The 21,422-nt window shown below is 43.2% G+C and overlaps 1 protein-coding gene across 1 annotated transcript; it reads right to left on the bottom strand.

Moving 5' to 3' along the window:
• Positions 1-5,511: 5,511 nt before the first annotated feature.
• LOC143956654 (olfactory receptor 10G7-like) lies at positions 5,512-10,927 on the bottom strand. Its single transcript, XM_077466843.1, has 2 exons — positions 10,541-10,927; positions 5,512-7,223 (listed from the first exon to the last, which is right to left on the bottom strand). Exon 2 carries the CDS (start codon positions 7,217-7,219, stop codon positions 6,266-6,268), a length of 954 nt encoding a protein of 317 aa, XP_077322969.1. The 5' UTR covers positions 7,220-7,223; positions 10,541-10,927; the 3' UTR covers positions 5,512-6,265.
• Positions 10,928-21,422: the final 10,495 nt, after the last annotated feature.

Below are 21,422 nucleotides of genomic sequence, written 5' to 3'. Positions count from 1 at the left end.
GATATTTTGGTAAAGTTAAAGATTTACGTTAAATTATCAAGAGAAATTGAGATACTTTATACAATGTGCATTTATTGCAGTGCATATATCAAGTATTTTGAAAAATATTGTACTGAATGCTCAGGGTTGCCAACTCATTCTGTTAATTACTTACACATTTATGTTTTAATGGCCCTGTGGCTAATTAGATTCAGTCAATGGCGGTTATTTACTAAAGGGAAATCCACTTTGCACTGAAAGTGCACTTGGAAGTAAAGTCGCTGTAGATCCGAGGGGGACATGCGAGGAACATAAAAAACAGCATTTTAGCTTGCACATGATTGGATGATAAAATCAGCAGAGCTTCCCCTCATTTTAGATCTACCCCTTAGATTTAGAGCGACTGCACTTTCAAGTGCAGTGCAAAGTGGATTTGCCTTTCGTAAATAACCGCCAATGTCTCACCTAATGTGTGTCACTAGCAAAGGGGATAAGGCGAAGATGGAGGGCTTTGTTATCCTATTGATTAGTTTATAGTTCTAAAAAAAAATATATATATATATATATATATATATATATATATATATATATATATATATATATATTTATATTTATTTATATATATATATATATATATATATATATATATATATATATATATATATTATATATATATATATATATATATATATATATATTTATTATAAGATCATGATAATTTATATCAATAATAATAAGGATGGACATTAGCTACCGTAATAGAAGACAGACAATAGGACTGTGTGATCTTGGTTTTTCAAAAACCAAAGCTAAAATATTCAGTGCAGTTTTGGTCATCTATTTGAAAAAATATATAAAATAGCAGCAGTAGAAAAGTATTTTCATTGTATATGTGGGATCCACAGCAAATAAAATTTAAAATGTAGAGATTGTGTATCCCAAAGACCCCATACACACTATACAGCTTTTGTTGTCTGATTTCCTTTAGAGGGCCTGCCTGATTGCATACAAATTGAAACTCTTAAGACTTGACCCCATATTATATGGTTTTGGTAACTCTAAAGCCTCATACACACGATAGGACTTTGTACAAACTTTCCCTTGGATTTTTGTACAAAGGGCGTCGGCCCTGAACTTGTATTGCATACACACAGCAGGACTTTTTCAGCCAACTTTCACCAAATCACGTGATTTTTCTGCTCTTTACCGCCACCTTTGGTCAACTTCTGTATTGTTGTCTGATCTTTTGCATTGGTTCTGAGCATGCTTGTTTGTACTTTGTACAAAAGTCCTATGGTTTTCTGTACACACGATCAGACTTTGCTCCATCAGACTTTTGTTGCCAGAAAGTTTGTCCATTCGCACAGCCAACAAAAGTCCGATGAAAACCAAAAAAGTTTGTCCGATGGAGCGTACACACGGTCGGATGTTGCTCCAAAACAGCTAATTTGCATGTTTGTTGTCAAAAAGTCTGATCGTGTGTATGGGCCTTTAGGCTGCTTTCACACTGGGGCGGTATTCAGGCGTTACAGCGCTAAAAATAGCGCCTGTGTAGCGCCTGAAAAAAACCGGCCCCTTTCACTCCAGTGTGAAAGCCGGAGGGCTTTCACACTGGAGCTGTGCGCTGGCAGGACAGTGAAAAAAGTCCTGCTAGCCGCATCTTTGGAGCGGTAAAGGAGCGGTGTACTCACCGCTCCTAAACCGCTCCTACCCATTGAAATCAATGGGACAGCGCGGCAATACCGCCGGCAATACCGCCGGCAAAGCGCCGCTGCAGCGGCGCTTTGCGGGCGGTTTTAACCCTTTTTCGGCCGCTAGCGGGGGTTAAAACCACCCCGCTAGCGCCCGCAGACCGCCGCTAAACGACGGTAAAGCGCCGCAAAAAATAGCGGCGCTTTACCGCCGACGCCCGCACCGCCCCAGTGTGAAAGGGGCCTTAAGGAAACAATCTAGAGAAAATTGTATAGTGTGTATCCAGCTTAAGTGTAAAGGTTGCTCTGAACTCTCTATCTGCTGTTGTAGGAAAATTGTCTGTAATTCATTATAAAGGCCCGTACACACGATCTGACTTTTTCACAGCAAACATGCAAATTAGCTGTTTTGGAGCAACATCCGACTGTGTGTATGCTCCGTCGGACAAACTTTTTTGTTTTTCATCTGACTTTTGTTGGCTATGCGAATGGACAAACTTTTTGACAACATAAGTCCGATGGAGCAAAGTCTGATCGTGTGTATGCAAAACCATCGGACTTTTGTACAAAGTACAAACACGCATGCTCAGAACGAATGCAAAAGAACAATACAGAAGTTGACTAAAGGTGGCACTGGAGTAATTGAACGTCCTCTTTTGAAGTGTCGTCAGTACGTTGAAACGTCACTACTCGTGTTTGTTGCATAAAAAGTCCGATCGTGTGTATGCAATACAAACTTAAGGCCCATACACACGATCAGACTTTTTGACAACAAACATGCAAATTAGCTGTTTTGGAGCAACATCCGACCGTGTGTACGCTCCATCGGACAAACTTTTTTGGTTTTCATCTGACTTTTGTTGGCTGTGGGAACGGACAAACTTTCTGGCAACAAAAGTCTGATGGAGCAAAGTCTGATCGTGTGTACAGAAAACCATAGGACTTTTGTACAAAGTACAAACAGGCATGCTCAGAACCAATGCAAAAGATCAGACAACAATACAGAAGTTGACCAAAGGTGGCGGTAAAGAGCAGAAAAACCACATGATTTGGTGAAAGTTGGCTGAAAAAGTCCTGCTGTGTGTATGCAATACAAGTTCAGGGCCGACGCCCTTTGTACAAAAATCCAAGGGAAAGTTTGTACAAAGTCCTATCGTGTGTATGAGGCTTTACAGCCAACGCCCTTTGTACAAAAGTCCACGGGAAGGTTTGTACAAAGTCCAATCGTGTGTATGGGGCTTAACGGTGTATATGCCTGAGACCCTTTTTATAAAATGGCACCTGTGGAGTATCATAATCTCTGGAAAGGATTTAAACTTTCAGAGACTCAATAGCTGTCCCATGGTTTGCTACCACTGCTGTTATGCTCCTGCTCAGTTAATACTCAGGAAAAATGCAATTCATGATAGATTATTTAATTTAATTAGTAGACCAGTCGTAATCTTGCCAATCCTCTCTATCAGTGTTGCCAACCATCAGTATTTTTACTGGCAGCCAGTAAAAAACAGGCAATTTTCTCCTACCAGTAAAAGTAAAAGGTTGCCAGTAAAATAATATGTGACGCTCAGCTTGGTCCGGAACCGGCTAAGACCATCCGAGTGCCTGCTACAGTGTGATCGAGTGGCTCTGGCGGAGGCGGTGCCTGAGCATGTGGTGTGATGTCATGGTGCAGTAGAGCCAAGCAGAGCGGCCAGAGCCTCGTGTGTGGGTTTGCGGTATGGGAGCAAGGCAGGCTGGGACCAGGACCATCAGTGCCGTTTAGACTGGAGTGGACTGGAGGGACTACTTGGCTTGTAGAGAGACTGTGAACTCAGGAGGGGACATGGCATGTCGGTGAGGTGTCCCCATCATCTGTGCTGCTGCACACTGCTATCAGTGTCACTGTGAGAGTCAGTTTTATGTGTGCTGCCCAATCTAATTTATTGCCCTCCTGTCTCCTGTCCCTTACTTATTTAGTATATCGAAAATAAAATATGAAATATGTTTTTTGCCTTGTTATCTACCTTAAATCATATTGCTAATTGCATATTGGATTTGTTTGTAGCCTGAATACGCTAATTTGCACTTAAAACTGTAATTCTGTAACTTTTGGAAATGCCAGTAAAATCTTGGCCATGTTAGTACATTTTGGGTGTGGTGTCAGTAAATTTCAATCTGGTAGGTTGGCAACACTGCTCTCTATCCATATTCACAACAACATTCATGTTGATCACAATTTCTAGTACAGATTTTTGCCTTTGTTAATTGTTGCATGTAAAACACTGACTTGAAGATCATCTGAAGATGTAAAACTTTTAATCCCATTGTGTTTCTTTTTATCTACATAACATATATAAGCAAGAACATCAACTCTACTTTTTTAATAATGAACCTTGATGTACTGCAAAAGCAACGTACTTAGTAAAACATTGCACATATCTTTTTATATTTATTTTCACGGTCTGAAGCTGCTGTGGTTTGATGTACAGTGTGCAGTGCAATAGGCGGATGTCATTCTGCTTTGTTGAACACAACAAACTGAACTGAGGATGCTTTATTGAAACAGGTCACATCTATGGGCTGCTTTGTAGATTAGCACCTGGCTTACGCACCAGTTGAAATTGGTTCTTTTGGCTTGCATTCACTACTGAACCAGATGCTCATCTAATTGGGGTAGGGCATAATGAACACTACTATCAGGGTCAGTTTGGGTGAATTTACTATGTTTTGAAGAAAACAATGGTACACCGCAGAATGCCCTGTTAAGCAAGTGCTAGGCAGGTTAAATTATTGATATTTGGAGACCAAATTCAATTCTTTAGGAATGATTTTGATGGATGAATAAATGAAAAGCTTACCCTTAAACAAAACAGAGGGGAAGGTTTAGATCTCCATCAGGATTTAACCACTTGCCGACCATCTAACTGTAAATAAACGTCATTATTTTGACGGTAAGTACCGGGATTATGGCAGCAGCTAACTGCCTTAACCCTGGTATCTTTTTTTTGTTGTTAGGTGGACGGCTTTCAGATAAAAGTGATCCCGTCTGTGGATTCACCACGGTATCACTTTTATAGGTGGCGGGAAAGGTGGGCTCACCTCTCCTGACACTTCCTGATTGTTTGCGGGTTTACCGGAGCCGTTGGTAAACCCAGGAGTGATCCGATCCTGCCGATGGCTGGGTAGGAAGTCAAGTGAGGGCAAGATGGCCCTCACTTGGCCCTATGCCACTGGAGAAACTTCAAGTTCTCGGGCAGATAGACAAGATTTTTTCTTCTTAAAGTCAAAACATCTTTTTTTTTTTTTTTGCTTTTAAGGGTAAATTAGAGATCTGGGGTCTTTTTGACCCCAGATCTCTCAATAAAGAGGACCTGTCAAGCTTATTTCTATTACAAGGGATGTTTACATTCCTTGTAATAGGAAAAAACATGCTAAAAAAAAAAATAAAGGGACAATTTAAAAAGAAAAAAATTAAAGTAAAATAAATAAGGAAAAAAAAGTCTAAAATGCCCCATCCCTCCGTGTGCCAAAGAGAATGCATACGTAAGTCACGACTGCATATGTAAACAGTGTTTACACCCCACATGTGAGGCATTGTCATGACATTAGAGCGAGAGCAATAATTCTAGTGCTAGAACCCCTCTGTAAGTCTAAACAGGTAACCTGTAAAAAAAAAGTGTCACCTTTTGAGATTTTCAAGTACCGTAGTTTGTTGCCATTCCACAAGTGTGCACATTTTTAAAGCATGGCACGTTAGGTATCTAGTTAATTTACTCGGCATAACATTATCTTTCACATTATATAAAAAAAAGGGTTAACTACAATTTTATTTTATTTTTTAATTCATGAAAGTGTCTTTTTTACAAAAAAAATTACATTTGAAAGACCAGTGTCATTTTATTCTCTATGGTACCATAGCTCTATAGTATCTACTAAAAATATATATATATAATGTTTGGGGGTTCTAAGTAATTTTCTAGCAAAAAATACAGATTTTTCATAAACAACAAATGTCAGAAAAGGGCCTGGTCTTAAAGTATGTAAAGGTAAAACGTCAATTTTTATTTTTATTTTGGAAGGTTACATCCTTAGTCAAATTTTCATTTTGGTCTGTGTTTTGATTCATAATAGCGCTCACAGCCAGTGAGAAAGTGAACCTTTTTTCAAAATTGTCACCAGAACAAGAGGTAAGGGAAAATCTTTCCATGGGGACACCTGTTCTAGTAATAACTGTCTAAGGCTCGGTTCACACTTTTGAGATGCGAGAACCCGTGCAAAAGCAGTATGGGTCCCGCATCGCATACAACTCACAGGCAGTTCACACTGCCCTATGCGAAACTGCTGCGGGTGTCAATTCAAAGTTAATGGCACCCCTAAATTGGTTCGCATATCGCAGTGCGAACTGTCAATTCGGACAAGAATTGGATTGCATGGGTGTGAACATCACTTCCTTTTCTGTCTGACACCCGTCAAAGAAACAGGAAGTAAAGGAAAATCTCCCCCCAGCAGGGCCATGGACAGCAATAAAAATGCCATAGAAGTTTTAACCCTTACCCACTGTAAGCACAACTAACATTAATAGCTGGAGTTGTGTTTTAAAGTATGCAATACAACTGTCAGCTATTTAACAAAATAGCTTGTTTATCAAGTTTGTGACATTTCATTCTTTTTAAAGATGCCTTCACCTCATTGTTTCTTAAAGAATAAATTATGGGATTTAACATGGGAGTCAATAAAGTATAGAAAACAGCAATAGCCTCTTCCACTAAATAGCCCATGGAATCAGGACTAATATAAATGAACACAGGTGGTCCATAGTAGAAGATGACAGAAATCAGGTGTGATGCACAAGTGGAGAAGGTTTTTCTTCGCCCTTCAGAAGTTTGGATCATCAGTATTGCTTTTATTATGTGGAAGTAAGATACTAAGATCAAGAGAAAGCAGATGAGAGCAACAGCCCCGATGTTGGTGATGATTACTGCTTTGTTGATGGTTGTGTCAGCACATGCAAGTTTTAGTACTGGAATAACATCACAGAAAAAGTAATTTATCCTATTTGGGCCACAGAATGGGAGTCTGAAGGTTAGTGTAGTGTGTATCATGGAATGGAGTGAGCCAGTGAGCCATATGCCAGCAGCAAACTGTGCGCACAGCTTTAGGTTCATAAGGTTTGGGTAATGAAGTGGCCGACAAATGGCCAGAAATCGATCATAAGCCATAACAGTATACAGAAAACACTCAGTGCTTCCAAAGAAATGGAAAAAATACAACTGAATGATACAACCTCGAAAAGAAATGGTCTTGTCCATCTGCAGAAAATTTGTGAGCAGTTTGGGCAATGTAACTGTAGATAGCCAAATGTCTAAAAAAGAAAGATTCAGTAGGAATATGTACATAGGTTTGTGAAGATGGGGATCCCTTTGTACGGCCAAAATTAGTATAATATTTCCAAAAAGTGTAGATATATAGATACACAAAAACAATATGAATAATGGAATTTTCATCTCTTCTGAATGCGGAAGTCCTAAAAGGGTGAACTCAGTCACTGAAGTGTAGTTCACGTACTCCATTATTCTATTTATCAAAAAAAAAGAGAACATGGTACATTGTCAAGCAAAGTGAAATAGTGTTGTTTAGTATACATTAGTTGCTATTATTACAAGATAAATGAAGGTATCATTATAGCTTATATATCTGCATATACCATCACTGCAACTGAGTTGTTTTACTAAAGGAATAGATGACATTCACTAAGCTTAGTAAATAAATCCAAATTCACTTCAATGATGCAATTATATAACAGCATATATCTATTTTCCCATTCCTGCTGCACGTGTTTGAGTATTTAAAATGAGCACAACTGTAATGTAAATTACTATATTTTCAAAAATGGTAACAATTAATGCTATGTCCGCTTATAGAAACAGTTGGTCTGAGTTTTATATTCAGGGACAAGTTTAGCACATAAACCTTGCTATATAAGGCTGGGTTCACACCACAGCGATGCGGGAACGCCGCGAATCCGCGGCGTTTTCCCGCATCGCATGACTCCCGCCGGCAGTTCACACTGCCCTATGCGAACGGCTGGGAGTGTCAATGAAATGTTAATGACACCCCCAGATCCGTCCGCATATCGCAGTGCGATCTGCAGACTCGCACAGGAATCGGATCGCATGGTGTGAACACCCATGCGATCCGATTCTGCTGCGGACCAAAAAAAGGGTCCCGTGCGAGTTTGCTGCGGGAGCGATGCGAATTCAGCCATACTATCTGTATGGCTGAACTCGCATCGCTACGGAGATCGGATGTGATTTGCACTGCAGTGCGGTGCGAATCACATCCGGATCTCCCCCCGCAGCAGTGTGAACCCGGCCTAAAAGATTTCTAAATGAAGGAAATAATTAAACTTTGAATGCAATGCGATTTAAAGGTCTCCTTTTTGCTAACTTGTGGCAAGACAGAAGACGTGTTACTTCACATACAGCAGATTAAGGAAGGAACATAGAATGGCTGTCTTGTAGACATGTGCGATTAGTTTCGTACGAATCGAAAATTCGTACGAATCCGAAATACAAATTTTCATGCATACAAATTCTGTATGAAATTTAATTTACGAATTTCAGATCCAAATTCATAATGAAAATTCGTAATTGTTACGAAAAGTTAACAAACCTAAAAGTTAAAACCCCAGGAAATCATCACAGCACAGGGATGGTGGAAACCCCTCATAATGATAAATTCATAATAACAAACTTTCTTTATTTTAACGAAAAGTTTACGAATCTACTGAAAATTCGTATTTCGTATGAATCCGAATTTAATTTCAGACACGAATTACAAAATATGATTTTTTTTTTTAATACGAAACACATTTTTTGACGCGCCCATGTCTACTGTCTTGCATACCAGAAGGGGACCACAAGAACAATATTCAATACATTTTTTAACAATTATGAGCACTTTTCTGGGATAAGTCAAGGCTAATAGGATTGTCTGTGAAGGTTTTCATGTATCCAGGTCGAATAGCTATTAGTAGTAAGTCATATTCAACTGGGCTTGCTCTGTAATGCTGAAGATGTGAAAGAAGTCACCTATGTTATACTGTATAACAATCGATCTCTAAACAGGAGTGGGGGCCTTTGATGCCACCCATCACCTACATACTTTAGAATGCCATTTTAACTTCTCCAACCCAGTGATTTGACGGGCCAAATGTCTAAGGCTTCCTGGAACCATAATCACTTGATTAATAAAATAGAACAAGGTGGTGGTCTCATTACACTGTAGTATAACAGTTGGAAGGGCTTAAAGCGGAGCTCCACCCTAAAGTGGAGCTTCCGCTCATTGGAACCCTCCCCCCCTCCGGCGCCACAATTGGCACCTTTCAGGGGTGAGGGGGGTGCAGGTACCTGTACAGTACAGGTATCTGCACCCACTTCCGGCATAGATATCCGCAGAATTTCCGCAGGTCCCCTGCTGTCTGCTGGGAAACACACGGATCCCAGAGACAGCGGGGACCATCCTTATTGCGCAGTGCGACATGCGCAGTAGGGAACCGGGAAATGAAGCCGCAAGGCTCCACTTCCTGATTCCCATACCTAAGATGGCGGCGGCAGCACCCGAGAGACGATCGAGAGATCGGCTTCGGGTGCCGACATCGCGGGCGCGCTGGGCGGGTAAGTGTCCTTATTTTCAAAGTCAGCAGCTGCAGTATTTGTAGCTGCTGGCTTTAAAAAAAAAAAAAAAAAAACAGCGGAACTCCCGCTTTAAAGAATATCTAAACCTGAGGAAAAAAAATATGTTATATATTGTGGCTCTGTCTGATCTTAGTTGGGAGAGAACTGATGCACTTCAAGTATTTTTTTATTCATTTCGAGCGAACCATCAAAATTAATACATCCTAGAGCTTGAAGAGGATAACTACCTGTAAGTCCTTTTGAAAGTTTGCATCTCAAGATTTAGTTAGCCAGAAGAAAAATATCACCTACATTTTCACTTTAGGGTCAGTCTCCCTTATATCACTTATATCACTGGTCATCAACCCTGTCCTCAGAGCCCACTAACAGGCCAGGTTTTATGTATTCCCTTGGGGAGATGCAGACTAGAATACTGCAATCACTAAGCAGCAAATGATATCAACGGTGATGTATTTCAGTTATCTTGCAAACCTGGCCTGTTAGTGGGCCCTGAGGACAGGGTTGATGACCACTGCATTATAGGATTCCCTTATCTTGTGTAAACTCGATCAATTCAGGTTTAGTTTTATCTTTCCTTGTTCGTTTTCCTCTTCATTATACTCTCTATTGCAGTTTTCAATGTTCATGTTTTTAGCTCACTAAATACCACAATCAAGATAAAAAACTATGACAGCGACGCATAATACAAAGGAAATAATGTGTAAGAAAATAAGCTGAGAGCCGGGTCAATTGTTTTCTGGTAAAAGGTAACCAGAGCACAAAATGTTAACCAAAAATTAGCACGAATAACTTTAACGGCACTACAAAAACCCTGATCTGGAACACAATCAACTTGAGAAAACAGCAGAGGCAATGAGGGTTATTTACTAAAGGCAACTCCACTTTGCACTAAAAGTGCAAACTACAAGTGCAAAATGCACTTGAAATTGCACTTGGATGTGCAGTCGCTGTAAATCTGAGGGGTAGATCTGAAATGAGGAGAAGCTCTTATTATCCAATCATGTGCAAGTTAAAATGCTGGTTTTTATTTTCCTTGCATGTCCCCCTTGGATCTACAGCACTACAAGTGCAAAGTGGATTTGCCTTTCATAAATAACCCCCAATGTGTGATAGATGAGACATCTCTGTCACAGGTATCTGTATTATTTGAATGATCAAACAGTATGTATGATTATGTACATATTTATACATTACCTTAGAAAACTGCATTAGCTGTAGCACTTCAAGAGAATATTTACAGTCATATCTATAATATCAATCAATGATGCCAAAATGTTTTTTTGTTTCTGCCTTACACTCAGACATACTTCCATTATTTGAATACATTTTTTCAAATAGTCTTATGTCCACAAACCTATCAACATCATGCTGTCCAAAAGTACATTGTTTTTTAACCTATATTTATTCCTTATTATGATGAATAAACCACATATAAACATTGTAATCCATGAATACATGGCTAACAATTAAACTGTATGGGGATATAAATGAGATATATAATTGTTAACATCAATCCATATAAAATTCATAACTTCATATTGTGAATGGAAAGCTGTATTCCAAAGTTATTCATGTTTGATAATGTAGTGGAACAGAACAGAATCAGTAACAGGCAGTACTTGTATCTATATGCATTTTATTACCTTAGGGAAAATATTCCCTATGCTATTATTTTTTCTTGTTTGTAGTGTAATGTAATCATTTGATTACATGTACAGGATAATCACTAAGGGACAACTTAGGATATGAGTGGTAAATGTTATTAACCACTTCAGCCCCGGACCAATAAACACCTTAAGGACCAGAGGTCTTTTTCCAATTTCGCACTGCGCTGCTTTAACTGGTAATTGCGCGGTCATGCAATATTGCACCCAAACGAAATTTGCGTCCTTTTCTTCCCACAAATAGAGCTTTCTTTTGATGGTATTTGATTGCCTCTGCGATTTTTATTTTTTGCGATATAAATGGAAAAAGAGCGAAAATTTTGAAAAAAAATGATATTTTCTTCTTTTGTTATAAGAAAAATCGAATAAACTAAATTTTAGTCATACATTGAGGGCAAAATTTATTCAGCCACATGTCTTTAGTAAAAAAAATGTCAATAAGCGTATATTTTTTGGTTTGCGCAAAAGTTATAGCGTCTACAAACTAGAGTACATTTTCTGGAATTTACACAGCTTTTAATTTATGACTGCCTATCTCATTTCTTGAGGTGCTAAAATGGCAGGGCAGTACAAACCCCCCCCCCAAATGACCCCATTTTGGAAAGTAGACACCCCAAGGAAACTGCTGATGGGTATGTTGAGCCCATTGAATATTTATTTTTTTTGTCCTAAGGCCGCGTACACACGCGCGGACTGTTCGCCCAACCATGTCCGCTGAACAGTGTTTGGGCGGACAGTCCGCTCGTGTGTGGGGCTTCAGCGGACAGTTTCAGCGGACAGTTGGCCGAACAAGGTCTTACGGAAATTCCGAAAAACTGTCCGCTGAAACAAGGTTTCAGCGGACTGTTCGCTCGTGTGTAGGCTTGTTCGGCCAACTAAGTCTCGCGCATGCTCAGAAAGGATTTCCACGTCGGAAGGTTGCATTGCAGTGTATAGGACGTCGTATTTTTCGTCCCGTCGTACGTGCCGTTCACGTCATCGCGCACAGTTTCAGCAAACTGTTCGTCCGTCGTGTGTGGCCATGTCCGTCCATGCTAAGTTTGAGCGGACTGTTCGCTCAAACTGTTGGACGGACAAAGTTGGGCCAACAGTCCGCGCGTGTGTACGCGGCCTAAGGGATTGAATAATGACAAAAAAAAAAAAAAAAATGTACAAAAAGTTGTCACTAAATGATATATTGCTCACACATGCCATGGTTATATGTGGAATTGCACCCCAAAATATATTCCGCTACTTCTCCCGAGTACGGGGATACCACATGTGTGGGACTTTTTGGGAGTCTAGTCGCGCACGGCATCCCGAAAACCAATCACCACCTTCAGGATTTCTAAGGGTGCAAATTTTTGATTTCACCCCTCACTACCTATCACAGTTTCGAAGGCCATAAAAAGCCAAAATAGCACAAAACCCCCCAAAATGACCCCATTTTGGAAAGTAGACACCCCAAGCTATTTACTGAGAGGCATGTTGAGTCCATGGAATATTTTATATTTTGCCACAAGTTGCGGGAATATTACAAACTTTTTTTTTTTTGCACAAAGTTGTCACTAAATGATATATTGCTCACACATGCTATGGGCATATGTGAAATGACACCCCAAAATACATTCTGCTGCTTCTCCTGAGTACAGGGATACCACATGTGTGGGACTTTTTGGGAGCCTAGCCGTGTACGGGACCCCGAAATCCAAGCACCGCCTTCAGGATTTCTAAGGGCATAATTTTTTTATTTTACTCCTCACTACCTATCACTACCTATCACAGTTTTGACGGCCATAAAATGCCAAGATGGCACAAAACCCCCCCAAATGACCCCATTTTGGAAAGTAGACACCCCAAGGAAACTGCCGAGGGCCATCTTGACACTATTGAATATTTTTTTTTTTGTCCCAAGGGATTGAATAATGACAAAAAAAAAAAAAATGTACAAAAAGTTGTCACTAAATGATATATTGCTCACACATGCCATGGTTATATGTGGAATTGCACCCCAAAATATATTCAGCTACTTCTCCCGAGTATGGGGATACCACATGTGTGGGACTTTTTGGGAGTCTAGTCGCGTACGGCACCCCGAAAACCAATCACCACCTTCAGGATTTCTAAGGGTGCAAAGGCCATAAAATGCCAAAATAGCACAAACCCCCCCCCAAATTACCCCATTTTGGAAAGTAGACACCCCAAGCTATTTACTGAGAGTCATGTTGTCTGAACGAAAAAAAAGAGATTGATCGGTGGGTATGCCCACCATTAGATACCTCCCTTCATCCACCCACTTCTAATGATGGACATACATGCACCATTTATATATGCCGAAGCATGGGGGCATCCTCCCGCAAAAAAGTTATGCCGCGTACATACGTTCAAACTTTTCCATGGGCAAGCCCCCTGTCGGAATTTTGACCGTATGTACGTGGCATTAGGAGCAAAATCGCTCCTCCACCCCTTATGCCCCCATGCTTCGGCATATATGCTCTTTTTTAACTGTGGTGGTGAAATCACCGCCTACAGCACTGGAGTCACGGCTTTATGTATCGTGGGAGCAAACGCTGTTGCTGTCAAGATAAATAAATCCGCGCTGCAGCTGAATGGCGTACCTGCTAAGCAAATTATGGTTAACGTTAAAACAAAGTAACATCCCAGTAAAACCTTACCATACCATACCTGCAAAGCAATTGCCAAAAAAAACAGTAAAAAATAAAACATTTTTTAACACAACCTGTGCCTAAAATATATATATGCCGAAACATGGGGGCATCCTCCCGCAAAAAAGTTATGCTGCGTACATACGTTCAAACTTTTCCACGGGCAAGCCCTCCGTCGGAATTTTGACCGTATGTACGCGGCATTAGGAGTAAAATCGCTCCTCCACCCCTTATGCCCCCATGCTTCGGCATATATGCTCTTTTTTAACTGTGGTGGTGAAATCACCTCCTACAGCACTGGAGTCGCGGCTTTATGTATCGTGGGAGCAAACGCTGTTGCTGTCAAGATAAATAAATCCACGCTGCAGCTGAATGGCGTACCTGAAAACATGAAAAATGGTTAACAATAACACAGTAAACAGTAAAGTATAAAAAATTAGAGAGAAGAGAGAGAGAGAGAGAGAGAGAGAGAGAGAACAATAAAACGACAACTATTTTTGGTTTTTATATTTTATATTTTTCTTGGTTTTTTTATTTTACTTTTTTTTTTTTTATACACTTTTTTTTGAACTGTAAACTGTAACTGTAACGGTTCGGGTCTCTCAAAATGCGATGGCATCTTGGGAGACCCTGTGTAAGTGTGCCTAGCCTGTGAAATGCTGTACCCTACGCTAATACTTCACTAGTTCATGGTAGCGTTCAAAACACTCACCCTGACAAAGACCAGGATTGCCAGGACAGCGTGGACAATAAGAACGGGTGTCACGCCTATATCCGCGCTTGCTACAGACACGACATCTTTTTTGGGGGGCTCGTTGGGTAGGGGTACTCGGGAGGACATAAGAATAATGCCTCTCATGCAGCCGGCTTACTGCATTTGGTTGGGAATGGTGAGGTACAGGACCCTCTGGATACAGAAGCTCTGTGACAACCTCTCTTTGGAAGAAAAGAAAGGTTAATGTTCCGCCTGAAGTTTTGTATAGCACAAAAGCATTCAGCAAAGCCAATTGAAATAAGTAAGCAGACACTTTTTTGTACCAGCGTCTGGTCTTACGGGAAGTTAGATACGGCGCCAACATCTGGTCATTGAGGTCCACCCCTCCCATATTTTTGTTATATTCGTGGACACAGAGGGGTTTCTCCACAATACCAGTCGCCGTAGAAATTTGGACCGTCGTGTCTGCATGAAGGGAGGTAAGAACGAAAACTTTCTTATTATGCCTCCACTTCATAGCGAGCAAATTATTACACCGATAGCAGGCTCTCTCCCCCAGCCTAAGACGGGAATCTACAAGCCGCTGGGGAAAGCCCCGGCGATTAGGTCGCACGGTGCCACATGCTCCAATCTGATTATCAAATAAATGACTAAACAGTGGCACGCTGGTGTAATAGTTGTCCACGTACAAGTGGTACCCCTTTCCGAATAAGGGTGACACCAATTTCCACACTATCTTGCCAGCGCTTCCTATGTAATCAGGGCAGTTCTCCGGCTCTACGTAACTATCTTTACCCTCATAAACCATAAAGCTCCATGCATAGCCTGTGGCCCTGTCACAGCACTTATAGAGCTTGACCCCGTATCTGGTACGCTTGTTGGGAATGTACTGTTTGAATGACAAGCGACCAGTAAACTTAACCAGGGACTCATCAACGCAGACAACTTTTTGGGGAGTAAACAAGTCTACAAAACGTTGGTTGAAGTGGTTTATGAGGGGCCGAATTTTGTAGAGCCGATCGTATTCAGGGTCTCCACGTGGACGACAAAGTTCATTGTCACTGAAGTGCAAGAACCGCAAGATCTGCTCGTATCGTTTCCTGGACATGGAGTTAGAGAACACGGGCATGTGGTCAGCCGGATGCGTGGACCAATAAGCCCGCATCCGCATGAATTTATGTGTGCCCATGTTGAGGGAAAGGCCCAAAAACGTCTTAAATTCGGAAACCGTAACTGGTTTCCAATCTCTGGCAAGAGACGGCAACTGGGGATTAGCGGCGATGCGTTGACCAGCATATAAATTGGTTTGGTCCACAATAGATCTATAGAGATCTTCCGTGAGATACAGAGAATAAAAATCGAGTGGCGTAAAATCATCTGTATCCACCTGAATACCGGGTTGGGCAGTGAATGGGGGAAGTACGGGTTCTGCAGAAGTGGTGGGCACCCAATTAGGATAGGCGAATTCTGCAGGAAGGGCACTATGGGTACGACGGGCCTGTCTTTGTCTTCTTCTTGGTGGCAGCGGGACACTACTTGTGCTTGCCACCTCGCCAGCTTGAACTGCACTTATGGGACTCGCCACGTCACCACGTGATACTGCAGTGCTGGATGTACGTCCAGGGTGTACTAGGCCGCTGGTGCTTGCCAGTTCACCAAAAGGATGAGCGGCGCTAGTACTGGCTCTATACTCCATACGAGGGACTTGCGGTTCCTGCACCTCAACAACATCAGAAAATCGGGGTCGGGTACGCCTGACAATAGCAGGGACCTCTTCTTCGTCGTCAGAGCTATCTGACATGGAGGCGCTGTCCTCTACAGGTTCGTATTCTGAGCCTGAATCTGACAGATCAGTGTCTTCCTCTTCACTATCTGTCATGCTCAGAAACGTGTAGGCCTCTTCACTAGTGTACCTTCGCTTTGCCATTTTGGGCTCTAAATTTAGGGGTACAGTAGTGAGACTCACAGGTAAAAAAGCACCTAGCCTGTCAGCGACTGTATAAAACGCTACAAAAAAAAACTGTTAGCGATCGCAGGGATCAGGCCTGACTCTGCGAACGCTGCAGTTATGTGTGTTGTGTTTTGTAAGTGACAGTGATCGATCGATACTGCACTTGGGTGGGCTGGGCTGGGCTGGGCAGAGGGGCAAAACGCAGGTGCTAGCAGGTATCTGGATTGATCCTGCTAACAATGCGTTTTTTTAGAACCCTAAATTGCTGGGCACGCTAGTATAGATCTGATCAGATCAGATATTGATCTGTTCGGATACTATACCACTAAGGGAGGTGTATGCTTTGCGCGTGGGTGTTAGCGGTGCTGGCACTAACCTAGCACTGCCTGGGGCGACGCAGACCCTTTCTGACCCTAAAACCAAATTTATATCACCCGCCGGGTGATCAGGGGGTTAAACCTTTATTAGGTAATAAATGGCGGGTGCCCTGATGCTATAAAAAGCGAACTACCTAACCAGCGTCACCCGTAACACTTATACGGTGATCACTGGTGAAAGGGTTAACTAAGGGCAATCAGGGGTTAAAACCTTTATTGGGTATTTATATGGGGGTACCTGAAGCTTTATAAAAACCTGACGGGGAACCTAAATAACTAAATAACTAACTGGCTAACCAGCGTCACCAGTGACACTTATGCAGCGATCGCTGGTGAAAGGGTTAACTCTAGGGGCAATCAAAGGGTTAAAACCTTTATTAGGTTATATATCGGGGTACCTAACGGTATAAAAACCTGGCATTGAACCTAAAAAAAAACTAGCTTCCTAGCGGGACCAGTGACACTATTGCAGCGATCAGAAAAACAATCGCTTAGTGACACTGGTAAAAGAGGGTGAAAGGGTTAACTGGGAGGGCAATCAAGGGGTTAAACCTTTATTAGGGGGGGTAGGGGGCTACCCTGGACCTAAAGGGGCCTAACACTAGCTGCCCTGACACTTTTTACAGTCACAACTGACACTAAATGTAGTGATCAATAAATAAATGAACACTGCATTAGTGACACTGTGACTGGGGGGGGGGGCGGGGGGCCGATCGGGGGGGTGATCGGGGGGTGACTGGGGTGAAATGTGTGCCTGTGTGTACCTATGTGTCAGTGGACTGTTGGTGCACTTACTTGGACGTCTTCACTCCTCGCTGTCCGGTTCAAAAAGACCGCCACGAGGAGTGTGACATCACTTCCTCCTCCTGTGTTTACATTTTCACAGGGGAGGAAGTTCGTCACTGGCCAGGAGCGATCGAGAGGGGATGGCCAGAAACCAACGGCCATCCCCTCATCGCGGATCGCTCCGGCACCGAAAGGGACCGCCGTATCTAGCGGGAGGGGGTCCGATCGGACCCACCACCCGCTAGAAGGCATTCACGTACATCTACGTGATTGTGCCTGCCTGTGCCATTGTGTTGACGTACATTGGCAATACGGCGGTCCTGAAGTGGTTAAACTACCACTTAAATAGTTAATATTACACTACTTAAATGAATACTGAATGAACATTATTCACCTGCTGGTATGTTTTTTAGTTAAAGCGGTTGTATACCCCCCCCAAAATTATTATTTTTTTCTACACCTGTAAGGCAAAAGGCATAATGAGCTAGTATGCACAGCATACTAGCTCATTATGAAATGCTTACCTTAGAAAGAGGCGTCGGTAATTCCCCTGGTCCACGCCGAGGTAGCTGACATGTTGCCTCGGCGTGTCTTCCGGGTATCGCGGCTCCAGCGCTGTGAGTGGCTGAAGCTGCGATGTCACGCATGCACGCGGGAGACTTCTTTCCGGCAAAGTCCGGCATCTGCAAAAGGAGTCTATGTAAGAACGTAATTTTTTATGGAATTGACTCTGCCAAACCATGAAAGGGAATAATCTGCCCAACAACAAAGATCCTCCTTAAGTCTTTTAAATTATGGGGGATAGTTTGCCTTATATATAGTGTCTATAGAGGAAGTCAGCTGGACCCCTAGGTACGGGAGAGAATGAGGAGCCCACATAAAACTATATGTATTTTGAAGAGTTTGCACCTCAGGAGAGGGTAGTGATATGTTAAATGCTACCATTTTGAGAATTCAGAGACAGGCCGGAGAGTCGTGAGAAGTGATAGAGTCGTGAGAAGTGATCTAGTAGGGACAGAAAATTAGGCAAAGTTAATTGGGGATTAGTGATGTACATAAGAACATCTTTGGCAAATAATGCACATTTATGTTCTTGTTGGCCACAAACGAATACCGTGGATGTCAGGGTGGGAATGAATTGCCATAGCTAGGGGTAGTGATGGACGAACTTCCGACGGGACGTTTCGCAAACGCGAACCGCGAACGCGGCCAAACGTTCGCAAACCGCAAAGTTTGCGGCAGACCCCATTGACTTTAATGGCAGGCGAACCTTAAAAACCTACAGGTCATATTTTCAGCCACAAAATACTTACTAGCTGACTGTGCACACATAGTCCCACCACATGGACACTGACATAACAAAAGTATTAAGTGAATCTGGGATCGACAATGACAAGCATTCTTTTTTTATCTGTGAAATTTTGACAATTCAGGAGCGCATGAAGGTCATGGAGGAGAGGCAAGGTCAGGCCAGGCTATGAAGGGGGTGCAGGAGATGATCAGGGCTACAGTCAGGGCAGTGCAGTCCTGTGCCAGTGTCCCAGTGTGCCAACCTGTGCTTGAGCCCCTCCCTCTGCCCGGCCCTTACCCCCACCTATGCAGGGCTCCACTGCGGTGGTCCGGAGGTGCCAGTCCAGTGCTGATCCTCAGCCATGGTGCTGGCACTGCCTGCTGATTGGCTTCTCCGCTATCTCCCTCACTGTCTGAAACCAGCACCGCGATAGAGAATGAGCACTGACACCAGCACCCTGATAGAGAGCACTGACACCAGCACCGAGATAGAGAGCACTGACACCAGCACCGAGATAGAGAGCACTGACACCAGCACCGAGATAGAGAGCACTGACACCAGCACCGTGATAGAGAGCACTGACACCAGCACCGAGATAGAGAGCACTGACACCAGCACCGAGATAGAGAGCACTGACACCACAACAGCACCTTGATAGAGAGCACTGACACCAGCACTGTGATAGAGAGCACTGACACCAGCACTGAGATAGAGAGCACTGACACCACACCAGCACCGTGATAGAGAGCACTGAGACCACACCAGCATGAGATAGAGAACACTGACACCACACCAGCACCGTGATAGAGAGCACTGACACCAGCACCGTGATAGAGAGCACTGACACAAGCACCGAGATAGAGAGCACTGACACCAGCACCAAGATATAGAGCACTGACACCACACCAGCACCAAGATAGAGAGCACTGCCACCAGCAAACGTGATAGAGAGCACTGATACCAGCACCGTGATAGAGAGCACTGAGACCACACCAGCACCAAGATAGAGAGCACTGACACCAGCACCGAGATACAGAACACTGACACCACATCAGCACCGAGATAGAGAGCACTGACACCACACCAGCACCGAGATAGAGAGAGAGCATTGTCACCAGCACCGTGATAGAGTGCACTGACAGCAGCACTGATACCAGCAACTCACTGCGGGACCCAATAATATGACACCGCTCAACCTCTTCAAACAGTAGGGTATGGGCATATAGTATGGTGTGCTTTTTTTGTACAAGGAAGTGAGCCAAAGGTAGAAAAAAGGTTAGTGTGCTCGATTAAATAAATCGTTTATAGAGTTATGCATATACATGGTCTATTGGTCACATGTGTTGAATTCCTCCTCATTCATTTTTATAAATGTGAGATAGTCAACACTGTTGTGAGCTAGGCGAGTGCGCTTATCGGTCACGATCCCCCCTGCTGCACTGAACGTCCTTTTGGACAGGACACTGGACGAGGGGCAAGCCAACAGTTCCATTGCAAATTGGGCAAGCTCTGGCCAGAGGTCAAGCCTGCCCACGCAGTAGTCCAGGGGTTCATCACTCCTCAGAGCGTCCACATCCGCCGTTAACCCGATGTAGTCGGACACCTGTCGGTCTAGGCGTTCCCTGATGCTGGATCCGGATGAGACCTGTCGATGGGTCGGCTGAAAGAATGACCTCATATCAGAAGTCGCCAACACATCTGCAAACCGCCCTCTTCTTGCAGGTGCTGTTGAATTGGTACCCGCAACTCTTTCTCTGGGAGGGGGAATTCCTCCTCTGCCAGCGCACGCAAAAGCAGAATGCAGCATTTCTCAAAGCATAACTTGAATAGGTTCTGGGGAGCTTGGGCGGCGCAGAGGAAGAGACGCTAGCAGCGGAAAAGGAGGAGTCAGCCGAGGAGGAGAGGGAGGAGGATGGAGTAGGAGGAGGAGAAGAAGAGCCAGACCTGCATGCAATCCGTGGCGGTAAAACCAAATATACACGGGTGCCACGGGTTACATGCTTGATGGTCGTCAGAAGGTTCACCCAGTGGGCAGTAAAAGTTATATACCTTCCCTGTCTGTGTTTGCTAGACCACGTGTCTGTGGTCAGATGTATCTTGGCACCAACACTGTGTGCCAGAGATACATTCACTTGCCGCTGAACATGGCCATATAGCTCTGGGATGCCCTTCTGTGAGAAATACTTCCTTCCTGGGACCTTCCATTGTGGTGTTCCAATGGCCACAAATTTTCAAAAGGCCTCCGAGTCCACCAGTTTATATGGCAGTAGTTGGTGGGCTATCAGTTCTGACAAGCCAGCCATCAACCGTCATTTTTTTATGCTCCAAAACATTTGACCCACGGAAGCCTGCTTTTTTCCAGAAAAACGTGAGGATGGCATGATGGAAGGTGGAGTGGAGGACAATTGTGAGGAGAGAGGAGAAGGAGAAGTAGAAGACAAGGCTGGACGGTGAGAGCCTGGAGTGTGGCTTTGTGGGTTCCGTTGCTCCCACTGGGCTCGGTGATGGCAGCTCATGTGCCTTCTTAAGGCAGTCATCCCTAGGTGACTGTTGGGCTTACCGCGACTAATGCTTTGACTGCAAAGATTGCAGATGGCAACACTATTGTCAGCAGCAGACACGTTAAAAAAAGCCCACACTGCGGAGC

The sequence above is a fragment of the Lithobates pipiens genome, unplaced genomic scaffold (assembly GCF_037356315.1).
Source record: "Lithobates pipiens isolate NorthernLeopardFrog02 unplaced genomic scaffold, aLitPip1_a1.2 Scaffold_4, whole genome shotgun sequence".
NCBI classification, from domain to species: Eukaryota; Metazoa; Chordata; class Amphibia; order Anura; family Ranidae; genus Lithobates; species Lithobates pipiens.
Note: the sequence above shows the minus strand (reverse complement) of the source record. Positions and strands in the feature narration are given on the sequence as shown.

Excerpts from the sequence above, each read along its gene's own strand:
- LOC143956654 (XM_077466843.1), bottom strand. The coding sequence starts at position 7,219 with ATGGAGTACGTGAACTACACTTCAGTGACTGAGTTCACCCTTTTAGGA.